Source organism: Stigmatopora argus, chromosome 16 (assembly GCF_051989625.1).
Source record: "Stigmatopora argus isolate UIUO_Sarg chromosome 16, RoL_Sarg_1.0, whole genome shotgun sequence".
Taxonomy (NCBI): domain Eukaryota; kingdom Metazoa; phylum Chordata; class Actinopteri; order Syngnathiformes; family Syngnathidae; genus Stigmatopora; species Stigmatopora argus.
In genome coordinates this window covers 2,486,940-2,502,500 of record NC_135402.1, presented here as the reverse complement: position 1 = coordinate 2,502,500, position 15,561 = coordinate 2,486,940, and the positions used below count along the sequence as shown (strand labels likewise).

At 40.4% G+C, this 15,561-nt stretch overlaps 1 protein-coding gene across 6 annotated transcripts in view; it reads left to right on the top strand.

The window, feature by feature from the left end:
- The window catches only part of rxraa (retinoid X receptor, alpha a), a 112,216-nt gene that overhangs the window by 75,127 nt on the left and 21,528 nt on the right, over positions 1-15,561 (top strand). For all 6 annotated transcript variants that reach the window (XM_077623155.1, XM_077623156.1, XM_077623158.1 and 3 more), the window contains one exon: positions 7,139-7,377. In XM_077623155.1, coding sequence (XP_077479281.1) covers positions 7,139-7,377 — 239 coding nt within the window. The remainder of the gene's footprint in view (positions 1-7,138; positions 7,378-15,561) is intronic.

Below are 15,561 nucleotides of genomic sequence, written 5' to 3'. Positions count from 1 at the left end.
CTCTTCATTGGCCTGCGCCGACATTCCCGCAGCGTGGAGAGTTTAACTGGGCTGCGAAAAGACGCCGAGACGCGTATCTGCGTTTCATCCCGATGCCTAAATTGGAGCTGGAGATAAAATATTCCTCCTGTCAGGAGGAGTTCAATTTTTGACGATTCCCGTCTGCCACCGTGTTGGCTTTATCCCGGGGCTGTTTGTCTGTTTACCCCAAAATATTTATTGAACACACGAGGAGGGCTCCAAATTTGAAGTCGAGTAAAAATAAAATGAAACTCAGTCTTTTCATCAGTTAGGGCACATGTGTCAAAGTGGCGGCCCGGGGGCCAAATCTGGCCCGCCGCATCATTTTGTGTGGCCCGGGAAAGTAAATCGTGAGTGCCGACTTTCTGTTTTAGGATCAAATTAAAATGAAGAGTATAGATGTATATTAAATTTCCTGATTTTCCCCCTTTTAAATCAATCATTGTAATTTTTTAATCAATTTTTTTCTGTGTTTTTAGTTCAAAAATCATTTGGTAAAACCAAAAAAAATATTAAAAAAAAAGCTAAAATAAACATTGTTTTAGATCTTTAAAAAACTGAATATTCAGGGCTTTTAATCCAGTTCTTTTAATCCATTTACTTAAAAAAATCTAAATATTATATCTAAAATGGTCCGGCCCACGTGAAATCAAGTTGACGTTAAAGCGCCCCGCGAAACAACCTGAGTCTGACACCCCTGAGTTAGGGCAAAAGGATCGCTCTCTCAATCTGTCTTGGCACAGCATAAAAACGAGAAAAATATAAATATTTACTAATTGAATAGGCAGCTAACATCCAATTCTAGCTTGCTGATTGCCTGGCGTTCATACAAAGTCCCATTCGTGACTATATTTATCTTTAATTTAGACCGTAATCCCACATCTAAATAGTGTATGTTTGCGACGCCATCATTTTTACGGAAATTAGAGTCGTCGTGGTCGTTGCGCGTTTGCCCTTGTTGAAATGAAATGAGTTTTCCAAAAGTGCAGGAGGACATTAGTGGCAAATATGATCTTCTGAGGTCTTCTCCGCAGGCTGCAAAGACAATTATTACAGTCTGTCTTCTTTTTCATTCAGAAGGCGATTGTCAATTTCGTGTTCCTGTTATAAGCTGCTGACCAAAGGACAGCCAGTGTGGTTCATTCAGTGTTCTGGCAGTTTTTCATTTGTGTATCACATCTTTTTTTCCCAAGCAGCGTGTGTGCCCTTGCACTTTCTTCCGTTGGGTCTTCTTCATTGGATTTTCTTGTTCATCCCAGAAACAGTATAATAGATGTAGTGGTTCTCTTCAGTGACTCATATCTGGAGTACAAATTAGACACAGTAGGCGATCCAACATAGAAAAGTGACGCTCCTCCAAGGCCAGTTCAGGTTGAGCTTCTGCATTCTGTTTTCCTACGTATGTTTCTTTAAATTCGTTCTGGGAAGGGCCAAGGGAACTATTAACCGAAATAACCATTTCCGTCGACTTTGTTTGTGCTGTTTGAATGCTGGCACGATAGAGAAAACCCATTTTGGTCTTATTTTTTTGGGAACAAAGGCGGACCGATTTGATAGTTTTTATGGTAAGACCCGTGACCGGACGTTTCGTCGAAAGATGTTTGTTTCCCGGACGTTTGGTCGACCGGACGTTTGGTCGACCGGACGTTTGGTCGACCAAACGTCCGGTCGACCAAACGTCCGGTCGACCAAACGTCCGTTCTACCAAACGTCCGGTCGACCAAACGTCCGGTCGACCAAACGTCCGGTCAACCAAACGTCTTTCGACGAAACGTCCGGTCGACGAAACGTCCGGGGACCAAACGTCTTTCGACAAAATGTCCGAGTACCGTAAGACCTGTAGGCTTGACTAGGTATTTTCAGTCTGTTATTTTTCAGTGGCGTTTGTTTGGAATGGTCTCGGAGACGGAGATAGGATAGCGCTTTGCGGCTGAAGAGAAGAATTAGGTCGTCTTAGCAGACTAAAGCGTTTACAGTCGTAGAACGGTTTCCGATTGCTCTGGTCTGGAGTTGGAGTTGGCGTCCGGCCATTCAGCCTCTGAGAGAAGTATGGACGTGCCCATACTAGAGTCTTTGCTTTCATCCACATGGTATTTAGTCAATGTTGAAAAAAAGAAGGAAAACAAAGTCAGCCGGGGGATAGAAAACAACGATTAAGTCGGGCCAGAGAGAAAATATTCGGTCTTTAATGACAGCAAACTTGCGTTGTTTTGTCACGGTGTATCAAATGATCGTGGCCCACCTACGCTAACATTACCATTGCTTCGTTGATGTCATTAAGGCCCGTTTCTTTTTTCTCTAGGGATGTTAAATTTGGCTAAAAGAGAGTTTTGATCCGAGCTGTCAAGAGTAGGCGTCGATTTTAACAAGTCTGTACGATCACAACTTGTCCTGACAAAACATCTTCAACGAGTGACAAACCTAAATGTAATGTGAGGGTGATAGAAGCCGCATGTCTTCATTTTCATCCGTTTGGACAGATCATTTAGACTTAACACTCATATAGACTGAGTGTTATTTTGCACGCAAAAAGAAACAAGCCTATCCGTAGCAACAAAAAAAACGAATTTGACTGATCTCAGTGTTATTTTTGGGCTGTGTTTTGCACAAATGTCTGACTTGCTTGAATTTATTGTAGAATTTCTCCCCACTCTCCGTTCTACTTACTCTGAAGACTCTTGAAGAAATGCTAATGACGAGCGTCTCACCCTAAGACTGCCGCCAGAAAAACTGGCACACCTGTTTCTCCTAAATCTCCCTGCGAAAAATGCGAACATATACTTGGCACCTAAAAAAATAAATAAACAAACTGTTTTTTTGGCCAGTCTGCTCTCAGAGGAACCATAGTTTGTTTATATACACACGAGAGTAGGCATAAGTGACTCATGGGCATGGCGATTATTTATTCTAGTCACCCCGTGAGTCATATTTTGACTTTATATACTGATTACCTTGCAATACTGAAAAAAAATTGGAATGAAGAAGTCGCTCTTGTGTGTTAAGATGTTTTGTTTTGTGAAGTTGTCATCCCAGACTTTAAAAAAATAATTAGTATTTTAGGCTTAACTTGAAATAACTTGCGAGCGTAAACAACGTGCATACCGTATTTTGAGTCTTAGTCGGAGGATGAATCATTAAAATAGAGCATTAGCGTAATAATAATAATAATACCGTATTTTCTGCACTATAAGGCGCACCCAAAAGCCTTACATTTTTTCAAAAGCTGACCGTGCGCCTTATAATCCGGTTCGCCTTATATATGTGGATCAATATTGAGCCGCAAATACGGTAAGCAGCCCCCGACTCCATGTCCCCCGTAAAAAAAGTAGCGTGCGGTGCATGCTGGGATATATAGTTATTTTGTCAATCCACCTGGAATGACCACAAGCACTCTAATTCAGTATTTTTTTTACTCCAGTGCTAAATCCTAGTAGCAAGCGGAGGACAGGGGAGTGGCTTCTGCTTGCAAGTTTCAGCGTGGATTTTCCCATTTTTATGAACTTCCACAAAAAAATTAATCAAAAAAAAAAATTCCCCCAGAAAAAAAAATATCTGCAATGCAGTGAAGCCGCGAAAGTTTAATCCACAATATTCTTGGGATTACTGTATATGGAAAAATTGTAAAATGTGTCATACATTGAAGGTGCGCCTTATAATGCAGTGCGCCTTATAATGTGGAAAATGCGGTAATCTCTTGTTTTGAAAAATTGGAAACAGTTGACAAAAGTCAGATGCCACTTTTATTGCATATTACATGGTCAATCAGATTCATCATTTATTAAAAAAACATATGCAGCTAACAAACTGGTGAACAAATGGAGAAGGCTTTTAAATTATTATTTTTTTTCATAGACGAGAACGGTCATTACCCATACGGAGTAAAACGCAAAACTCCGAGCGCCGCGTTGCTAGCGTTCCATTTAATAGCCCGCGGTGTCATTTGCTTGCCCGCTTTTATCCTCGCAAGAAGCCGCATGTCTCAATCATCCATTCAAACATCCGAGACCGCAACAGCCGAGCACAAAACTCCGCATTTTCCACCGCGTTCTCGCTAAAGAACAGAGTGATGTGAAGAGGAAGTATTGTTTAGAGATAAGAAGCTTCGATTGAGAATGGAGGTGGTATGCAGGGAAAATCTGCCATTGGCTGCCAGAGACGTGGCTCTCATTTCTGTAATTGTCTCACCGCTAAATTGACGTCATTTTACCGGTACGGGCTTTGTTTGACAAAAAAAAATACTTTTATCTAAGCCTGCCACGCTTGCCTTGGAAGTCGCGACAACTTTCCAACTTAAATGGATTCTTGCGACCTTTCACCCTCCAGTGTGAAGGCAGGAAATGAAGAGTAGTTTTTCCTCTGGCTCTAATCTCCGTCGGGAAAGCAAGAAGTCACCTGCAAACATGCATTTGTTTTCACGGATGGAAATTTGCCGGTCGGAAATACTTTTGTGTATGTTATTTTGACGTGAGATATCAGAGAAGAAAGACATTGTCATAATTTAGATAGATTTACAATGGCAGATTGGTACTCGGACGTTTGGTATCATCCTGAATTAAAAAACATTGCTTAATGGGTAGCGGGGATTTGCTGCCTCCTAAAGAAGTCTGTATTTATTTGTTTATTTTTGCAGGAGTGCTGTGTGGGTTCAGTTTTGGGAAAAATGTCATTGGAAGACTGCAAGCTTTAGGGGTATCATTCAAGGGATTAAACACTGAACTAATACCGCCTGATGCGGAGCTGTTGTTAGGCCTTTATTAAGAAGGATGTCTGTTTGTTTTCCAAAGGATGAGGCCTGTATCTGTAAGTGTGTGTGTTTGTGTGTGTGTGTGTGTGTGTGCTCACGGGAAGTGTTCAGGAGGCGAGCAGGATGTGCGGAAACATTTTTGGCTCAGCTGGCTTCGCAGTCAACTTGCCAGACTGATGCAAAGATTCCAAGTCTTTTACCATAAAGCCACTGAATAAAGCAAACTTAAGAGCACTTCATTGTTCCCACTGTTTCATTCATAAATAAATGCATAACCATTTAAGATTTTTTAAAAATTTATTGTATTTGGTCATTTTTTGACAGACTTTAATTATGTACGTGGAGTAGGAATGAGCTACAAAGTTCCCGTCAGGCAGAACAACCCCGCGGGCCAGATCGGACCCCCTGGTGGGTCTACTTCTGGGCCGGATTGGACCCCCTGGTGGGTCTACTTTTGGCCCGCGGGCCAGATCGGATCCCCTAGCGGGCCTACTTCTGGGCCAGATCGGACCCCCTAGTGCACATGAGTCAAAGTGGCGGTCCAGGGGCCAAATCTGGCCCACCGCATCATTTTGTGTGGCCCGGGAAAGTAAATCATGATTGCCATTTCCGACTTTCTGTTTTAGGATCAAATTAAAATGAAGAGTATAGATGTATATTACATTTCCTGATTTCCCCCCTTTTAAATCAATAATTGTAATTTTTTAATCAATTTTTTCTGTGTTTTTCATTCAAAAATCATTTTGTAAAATCTAAAAATATATTTAAAACAAGCTAAAATAAACATTGTTTTAGATCTATTAAAAACTGAATATTCAGGGCTTTTAATCCAGTTCTTTTAATCCATTTATGCAAAAAAAATCTAAATATTATATCTATCGTGGGCCTACTTTTGGCCCGCAGGCTGACTCAGACCCCCTAGCGGGCCTACTTCTGGGACGGGCCCGATCGGACCCCCTAGTGGGTCTACTCCTTCCCCGCAGGCCAGATCAAGCCTCCCTAGCGGGCCTACTTCTGGGCCAAAACGGTCCCCCTAGCGGGGGCCTACTTTTGGCCCCCCAGGCCTATTTGGACCCCCTAGCGAGCCTACTCCTGCCCCGCAGGCCAGATCCGACCCCCTCACAGACCGACTTCTGGCCCGCGGGCCGACTCCGACTCCCTCCCGGGCTACATGTCCGACACCCAATGTTCCCTCTAATTTTTCGTTGGTCTGAGCAGAAAGTCAACCTCCCTGAGCGCACTGAGTACCAGTGTGAGCGACATCATCGGTACTCGGATGATTCGCCTAAAGACGTTTCGCCGACGGACGTTTGACAGACGGGCAGGTCGCCGAATGGACGTTCCGCCGAACGTTCATTCGGCCGAACGGAGGTTTCGCCGAAACGGGATTCGCGCGCTCGCCCCGCCCCCGGATCGTGTGTGTACAAGTTTTTCAACCTCGGCCCGCGGGCCATATACGGCCCGTTAGGATTTTTAATCCGGCCCGCCGCCGGTGTTGTCCAAATTATAGTAAAAATCAATGTTAGTCTACCATCAATGGCAGCCCGGGAATAAACACTCTTGGGCGGGCAGATGTAGCAGAACCGAGCCGTAAAATGACAGCAATCGGGTCAAATCCATCCTAAAACAGCATTTAATGATTAAATACAAATACTGGAGCTCTTTGGACATTAGAACCGAGCCCAGGGAAGTGAATTCCTCGGTAAAATGTCGCGATGATGTCGCGATGGAGGCAAAAAAATGTCCATATACGTCCATTCGCCAAACGGCTTAAAATGCTCTCAAATTCGGTCAAATCCAGCTGAAAACAGCGTTTAATGATTAAATACAAATACTAGTATTTGTATTTAATCATTAAACGCTGTTTGAACGAACGTTCATTCGGAGACCTGTCCGTCTGTCAAACGTCCGTCGGCAAAACGTCTTTAGGCGAATCATCCGGTCACGACATCATCATTGCTCGCTATGGGCACACCAGTATCACACCTGCCACAAGCAGGTGCATGTCAATGTTCCCTCGAATTTTTCATGTAAAACATGCTGTAAAACACGAAAAACATAAGTGGACAGAGCTACTGCCACTGGCTGCTGCTTAAACGGCGCCATCATGAAGAAAGGGGTAAAAAAAAAAAAAAAAAAAAAAAAAAAAAAAAAAAAAAAAAAAAAAAAAAAAAAAAAAATCAGTTTTTTTTTTTTTTACTGCGCGCCATAGGATTGCTGCTGCGCAGAGGAGACGAGAGTAGTGCGCAATTGCGCACGCGCGCAGCTTAGAGGGAACAGTGCCGACACCCCCAGTCTAACGTAAAAAAACAGTCTGATTTGCTGAAAACCAATACAAACGATCTAAAACACCCCAATTTCTTCCCCAAACAGACTCACCGGGTCAGATGGGCTCCTCCCCCCTGGGCTCGCCGAACTCCCACCGAGGAATGCATCCGTCCTTGCTGAGTCCGAGCAGCATGGGGCACTCGGGCTCTCTCCACTCGCCCATCAGCGCGTTGAGCTCGCCCATGAACGGCCTGGCGTCGCCCTTCTCTGTCATCAGCTCGCCCATGGGCCCCCACTCCATGACCTCGCCCGGCATGGGCTACGGCCCCAGCGTCAGCCCGCAGGTGAGTCCAGTCCAGTCCAGTCACAGACCATGTCACAGGGGTCGGGAACCTTTTTGACAAAGAGAGCCAGAAACAATTCATATTTTCAAACATTATTCCTTGAGAGCCATATTCAGAATTTAACAGTGAAAATGTGTGCATTTATTAATTATTTCACCACTTTGAAAGTAAAAAAAAATCTCTGAATTCTGAATTTTCACTTTTCCTACACAATGAATCGAGAGTATGCATGCAGAAGAGTATAATAAAGAAAAAATATGTTTAAAAAGGCACTGCAGATAGTGTCGCCATGACGCTCCCATTGGTGCGTTCGGGGCTTAGGTGGTCTCTCACCAGCGGTTCCCATATTTTACCACACAGGTTAGCGGAGAGCCATATACACCCATCACAAGAGCCACATACGGCTCCAGAGCCATAGGTTCCCTACCCCTGGACCATGCATGTTCCATTCATAAATGACATTTCACAAGATGTGCTTACGCGGTCACATTTCGGTCGCTTTTTCATTTTTCAGGGCCTTCTTTTTTTTACAATAAAAGTTCAGGGGATTTCAAAACATTTCTCCCCTCTCATGTTATATACTATCATAGCCGTATTTGTCCATTTTTCATGCTCCATACGTATTCCCGTCAATTTTCTTCCATTCCCTCCGTGTCAGTATTTTTCCTCATTCTTCTCTTTTGCATCATCCCTCTTTCTGTCTTTTTGCTTCATCAGTGCGCTCCACTATTTTCTTTTAAATTAAACACACACACACACACACACACATACATTTAAAAGGACACACACAATTAAGACATCAAAGTCCGCAGTGGCCCAATTTCTGCCTGGAGCCATATCTAAAATGGAAACTCTTTTAAAATGCAGCTGCAGCCCATTTTTCCTGCTTTGCTAATAATTCTGCAACCCTTTATATTGAGTATGCACACAATTGAAGAGCTTATTATTTCCTTCTGAATTAAAAATAGTGCCTACTTGCAGAAGACGGCCATCTTTTTCTTCTTCATACCGACATGGTCAAATATATTTAATGCTATTTTTTTCTATAGATATCAGAATAAGCAGTGTGGCAAATGTATGAATGTTTTTTCATAGTAGTTCACTTTCATGTTACCTATATTAGTTAGCATCGTAATGCATGTAAACATTTAATATGTGTATTTTGCATTTTTTAGCATGCATTGGAATCCTTATCTAAAAGTTTTCCATTAGACTGCAGGGGCTTTTCATTTCTGCTTTTTTTAGGGTGGAAAATGTCAATAGAATGTGAGAATTTTGAGGTTTAAGGCGGTCTCGCATCACTCGTCATGCCTAAAGACTTTAAAAAATGGACAAGAAATTGCATCATGTTTGAACAGAACTCTTGGTTGACTACAAAAACAACTGCTAGAAAGATAAGGAATCTAATCTCACTTTTCACGGACGGATGTATTTCCTCCGAAATGATGAGATCTCAATATCGTAGTATTCCGATCTTGGAATATATCGTCAAACTGTCCGCTTGTGAACAGAACACGGAGCTCATCTTTGCGACTGTTTGCCTGTTTAAGCACATTTGGGGAGAGCGAGAGGTTCCCCAAAGCTGTAAATGTGTCATTTAATGAGCTTTAAACAAGCTCTCCAGCAAAGATGGGTCGTAATGACAACATGATGTAAGCAGGGGAAAGGATGACTAAAGTCCCATTATGACTCCAATGTTGTGTTCTCTCACAGCCCAAACCACATGTTGGTGTAAAAACGGCCCTTTATCATCATCATCATCCACTTCTTACATCAAAATTGTACATTTTTTTCCCATAACACGGGTATACTTTGGCTCTGCACTTGTTTTGCAGCCTCTATTTATCGGCCTGATGTATTTTTTTAATATATCTGGTCAGAATAAGTTGAAGAGTTAACTCTTTTCATCTTTTTTGGGTATAATAGATGCACAATGTTGGATATTCAGGCATGGTTAAGATGCCTGAATAACATATTAAGAAAGGGGTCAGGTTTCTAGGCTACAACTCACTGGCGGAATGCCTTCATTAAAGACACTCGAACTGTCAAAGCATCTGGAAGACATTATTAAGCAATCAGTTGCAGGCTGCATATAGAAAGTGTGTGAAAGAAAGGAAAGATGGACTTTAAACTGTGGACTCATTTTTCTTTCGCCCCTTTTATTTTGGAATTTAGTCTATGAGTGATACTTTATTCCCGTTTTTTAAACTGTGACCAATAACAGGTCTTTTGGGAGTGCGAGTTTTCTTAAAATGAAGGGCGTCGCCAATTAGAAGTCTGATGGGAATATAAAAGATGAAAATGATTAATAATTGACTCTTTAGCTTCCATGGATGGCGAGGCGTCCAAATCAGTGGAATATGATCACTTGTTTTGGTGTTTGAGGAGGTAGGATAACAAAATGATCCATAAGAACAAATAATATAAAAAAATAAATGTCCAAAAAAATGAGCCATAAATATAATGCATTAGAAAAAATAAAAAAATAAAAAGTCCAACAAAATGATCCATAAATATAATGCATTAAAAAAATAAATGTCCAACAAAATGATCCATAAATCTAATGCATTAAAAAAGTCCAACAAAATGATCCATAAATATAATGCATTAAAAAAATGTCCTAAAAATGATCCATAAATCTAAAGCATTAGAAATAAAAATAAATGTCCAAAAAATGATTCATAAATATAATACATTACATTTTTTTTTTAAATTTACAAAAAATGATCCATAAATATAATGCATTAAAAAAAATAGAAAAAAATAAATGTCCAAAAAATGATCCATAAATATAATGCATTAAAAAAATAAAAAAGTGCAACAAATCAAATGAAAAATAGCTTAAAATATTGCATTGGGTGCCCACGTTTATTCGCTGTAGAAGTTGATTTATTTAAAATACCTCCTTAAAACAATTAGTTTGCAACCTTACGCTAATGAAAAAAGGGATTCATGATTTTTTTATGCTTCGTTGAAATCTTGTATAATCTCGCGATAGCTCTTTTCAAACCGGGTGAACAAAAGACATTTGGATATAGTATTCCCCCCAACCCCCGCCGAATTAATACATTTCCTGGGGCCGATTCTCAAAATCAGGCGACACGGAGAGACGCAAAAATATGCGACCGGGACGACATCCCTATTCAAAATACATGCAAAAAGTGTCGCTGGAATCTAACACAAGTTACTCTCATTCGACGAATGCGTAAATGTTTTACAAGAAACGAATGAGTTATAAATGAGCAGCCTCACTTTGGAAGATGACAAGTTTTATCGAGGGTGGCCTGGCAACCGAAACTCAAAAAGAAGAGTTAGTGACAGCTAACCCGACATCAAATTAGAGAGAGAGAGAGAACTTCCTGTGTGGGATTCATAAGGTCCATTCCCCCGTCTTTGATGGACCTCGCTGCAGTCACTCTGCATGACATCATGCTTGCGAGCCGCCATTGGCTGCACAAAGGGGGCTCTGTGCAGGCCCCCCAAAGAACCGTTAAGACTTTCTTATGTCACTCAAGCTCCAAATGGATGAAGGACAGCGCTTTTCATACCAAAACTTGTTTCCAGGTGGCAATTAGACGCAAGGCCGCCATTGCTACTTCAATAAAAACAAACCCCAAAAAAAGCAGAGGCCCACTAACAGAAATGTATTTAGTGCAACTATTTTGGAGTTCTATTTAGAGCATACTTGCATATTTTATAGACTTGGAACTTTTTTTGTTAGTTTTACACCCCTTCTGCTCCATTTTTTTTGCCGTGTTTACTGCAGTTGTTTGCTGTTAATGCAAACGCGGTGCTTAAAAGTAAAGTCCTACTTGGAACGAGGGAAATTGAGAACGCCTTGGAAGAGGTGTGTCTTTGATAATAGAAGCAGCGTGCATCAAAGACCACGTGTCGAGTCCGAAGATGAATTTGAAAGGATTCTGAGAAGGGAGCTAAATGGATTTTAATTTTTGCAGTTGTTATGGCATTTAAAGAAAGTCTTTAAAGCAGGGGTGTCAGACTCGGGTTGGTTCGCAGGCTGCTTTAACGTTAACTTGATTTCATGTGGGCCGGACCATTTTAGATATAATATTTAGATTTTTTTTTATAAATGGATTAAAAGAACGACAAGACAGACAGTTTTTTTATAGATCTAAAACAATGTTTATTTTAGCTTTTTTAAATATATTTTTAGATTTTACAAAATAATTTTTGAACTAAAAACAGAAAAAAATGATTAAAAAAGTACAATTATTTATTTAAAAGGGGGAAAAATCAGGAAATTTAATATACATGTATAATCTTCATTTGAATTTGATCCTAAAACAGAAAGTCGGCACTCATGATTTACTTTCCCGGGCCGCACAAAATGATGCGGTGGGCCAGATTTGGCCCCCGGGCCGCCACTTTGAGACACGTGTTTTAAATGCTTGCGTTTGGGGATGTTGCGTGTCTTTTTAGCTACATTTTCTATACTCCAGTTTGTTTGTGATATTGATCCAGCTGCTTTAATTAAACTTATCTATAACTCCCAATGTATAATCTAAAACATATATATATATATCACATTTTAAAATAATCCATCGGTATCCTTAAAAAAAAATCGCAAGTTAGCCATTTAAAAAAAAGGATTGGTTTGAAGCGAGTGAAAAAAATAGAGGTCAATAAAGCCCTATTTTTAAATGGAAAAAGTCCAAATAAAAGTTTTCAGAAACTTCCCTCTCTTGACGAGAACGTGGTAGAAGATCATTGTGGTACCCTAATACTTTGGAGATAACTTTCCGTAAGTTAAAAAAGGTGCCCTTGAACTGGAAAGCAAGTGGAGTTCCACAAGAGAGTTTGCTATTGAAAAGTGCTCCGCTCGGGTTTGATGTTTGCTTTTGAAGTGTCTTTCTGACTCAAGACTGTTCGTTCGTTCTCTAAATCAAACTAAGCCCATCTTAAGCACAGGCCTCAACTGTCTCCACTTTCCTTCCCTTTTCTCCTCCACTCTTTTTTTTTCCCAGCGACGCGCTTTCCATCGCATACTAATTGTTTATGGAAGGCTTTAGCTCCGATTATTGGCACTTTCAGGATTTACCATGGCGCGACTGTCCTCATTGTTGATTTGCTTTTGCCGAGTTTAGCCTCAACTTTACATATTTCTGCTCATCATCCCATTTTTGAATGATTTCAAACCTATGACGATTTGCATTTTTGCCCAAAAACTCATTTTTTACGACAAAAGACCATCTTTCTTCTTATATACTTACTCATTTCCATCAATTTTTAGTGTTAAACTGACAAATACACAGCCGACGTGCCGGGTTCAAACCTATGACGATTTGCATTTTAGCCCAAAACTCCTTTTTTACGACAAAAGACTATTGTGATTGTCATATTATTTGATTCTGAACCATCTCTCTTCTTATATACTTACTAATTTTCATCCATTTTTAGTGTTAAACTGACAAATACACAGCCGACGTGCCAGGTTCAAACCTATGACGATTTGTATTTTTGCCCCAAAACTCCTTTTTTTACGACAAAAGACTATTGTGATTGTCATATTATTTGATTCTGAACCATATTTCTTCTTATATACCGTATTTTCACGACTATAAGGCGCACCGCATTATAAGGCGCACCCTCAATGAATGACACATTTTATTTTTTTTCCATATGTAAAGCACACTGGATTATAAGGCGCCCTATCTATTTTGGAGAACATTTAAGACTTTTAAGTGCGCCTTATAGTCGTGAAAATACGGTACTTACTAATTTCCATCCATTTTTAGTGTTAAACTGACAAATACACAGCCGACGTGCCGGGTTCAAACCTATGACGATTTGCATTTTTGCCCAAAAACTCATTTTTTTACAACAAAAGACTATTGTAATTGTCATATTATTTGATTCTGAACCATCTCTCTTCTTATATACTTACTAATTTCCATCATTTTTTAGTGTTAAACTGACAAATACAGAGAGCCGACGTGCCGGGTGCACCAGCCAAATGTTCTCATTTTCTTACGTAAGACGTCACGCACGCCAAACTTATTCATCAGAGCTTTTACATCCACTCATGTTGCACATTACACTGCAGGGAGTCCTATGTCCTACATTTCCAGACCTTGAGATTAAATGCCTCTAATTTGTTTATCTCGCCGACTGTGAAAAAGTTTGCGCCCCCTTAAAAAAGAAGCAAAAAATCCCCAAAACAAAAAAACAAACGGGTGCATATAATAATGTAAGATAAGATCATCAAGGGATTTCCTAAAACCATAATACGGTACACACAGCTGGCATACATTTCTGCGTACGGGGGTCACGTGGACGTGTTCAGGGAGCATGTCTTCTATTTCCAGTACCGGCCCCCGAGCTGCTTTAATCCCCCAGACTTGATTCAATCGCCGTGGATAGAAGAGTGGGGGGAGTAAGGGGGTCCCGGCTAGCCCACCCCGCCACTGTTGAGATTGAGTTTCAAGTTGAAACTGAAAATAAGAAGGATCTTTTCTGTCATGTAGCAGAGAGTTTGATGAAAAAAAAAGACTTGTGTTGGTACCATGCTGCAGGGCAAAAGACTAGACAAGTGTGTGTGTGTGTGTGTGTGTGTGTGTGTGAGTGTGTGTGTGTGTGTGTGTGAGTGAGTTTCCCCAATCAGGAATCGGGTCGGAATTTATTGTAAGTAGGGCCCGATTGCGTCATTTTTAGAGGATCGGAAACTAGTAAATAAGACTTTAAAAATTTTTTTTTTTTACATTTTTAGGTATAAACTCAGCTCCTGGGTTCAAATCCAGGTCGGTCCAGCTGTGTAAAGTTTGCATGTTCTCCCCGGGCCTGCGTGGGTTTTCTCCCGGTACTCCAGTTTCCTCCACATCCCAAAAAAACATGCATGGTAGGCTGATTGGACACTCTAAATTGCCCTAGGTCTCCTCGTGCCCTGTGATTGGCTGGCCACCAATTCAGGATGTCCTCCACCTCTGGCTGGAAGTCAGGTAGGATAGACTCCAGCACCCCCCGCAACCCTAGTGAGAATAAAGCGGTTCAGAACGTAAATGAAGTCATTAGCTGCCGTTCATGGCGAGAGGCGTCCCATCCATTTTGGGTTCAGGGGGACATTCCACGACAACGCACTCGTAACCGAACAAACAAATTTAAATGAACTTGGATTAATATATACAGACACACTCAAACATACGTTTAATGTAACTTAACGCAAAACTGAATTCTAATTTTGTTTTAATTTTTGTTACTGCTCGTATGTAGAGGTACCACTGTATTTTATAATAATATTTTGATATCGATATTGACACGATTGAAACAAAACTTGCAGTAAAAAAGTCAATGTTGGTCAAATCGCCACTAAAATAGCTAAAAAATAGATAGAATGGGATTTTTAAGCATAGTGTTGTTTATAGTGTTTATTTTAACTTTGTAAAATTACTAATGAAAGAGTAATTAACAAAGATGGATGAATTGAGTGTCGTATTTGGAATTTAATCTCACGCGGCCAATGAATATGTGCTTGTGCAAGTGTATTTGACGTGTCAGGGGTCGGGGGGACGACTTTCAACTTTTCAACTTTTCAACCGACTGAAAGCGCTGAATATTAAAAAGCACATGAGTTTTTGATTTGCTAGTATATAGATCCAACTTCAGTTCCCATGACAATACACATGTCATCTTGAATTCTGTGAAAAAGAGTATAAAAAGTTGCAGAAGGCCTCTGGAATTTTTCATATGCTTGGACAGTAAAAAGCATCTGGCTTGCAATATGTAAATCCATGAAGCCACAATACATTATCGCTCTGAGCAAGAATGTACAAGGGAGTGCTGCCTTTTCATAACTCTAAAATTGAAAGAGACACACTGTGTATGTCTGAATTGGTGTATTTTTTGTGTACTGTATAGTATTTACGTACATGAATGCGGGTGTGTTGCATATGGGGAATGCTTCTTAAAAATGGCCATTTAGGGCCATTTTTAAGGTCTTCTTTCAGTGTATATTAATTTTTTAAGCTCAAATACAGATGTAGGACTTAGACCTCGAAATAAAAGTTTCTGAGGTTAGAGTTTATTCAGGTCTCTATTAGTGAGGTGGAGTTGATTGACTGGTAAAAGCTTACTGCTCATTATTTTTTGTGTTTTTTTATTTTTGTAAATTGTCTTTTTGCTGGAATGTCGCTAATTGTGGGTTGCAGTAGTTTTGGATCCACTCATAGC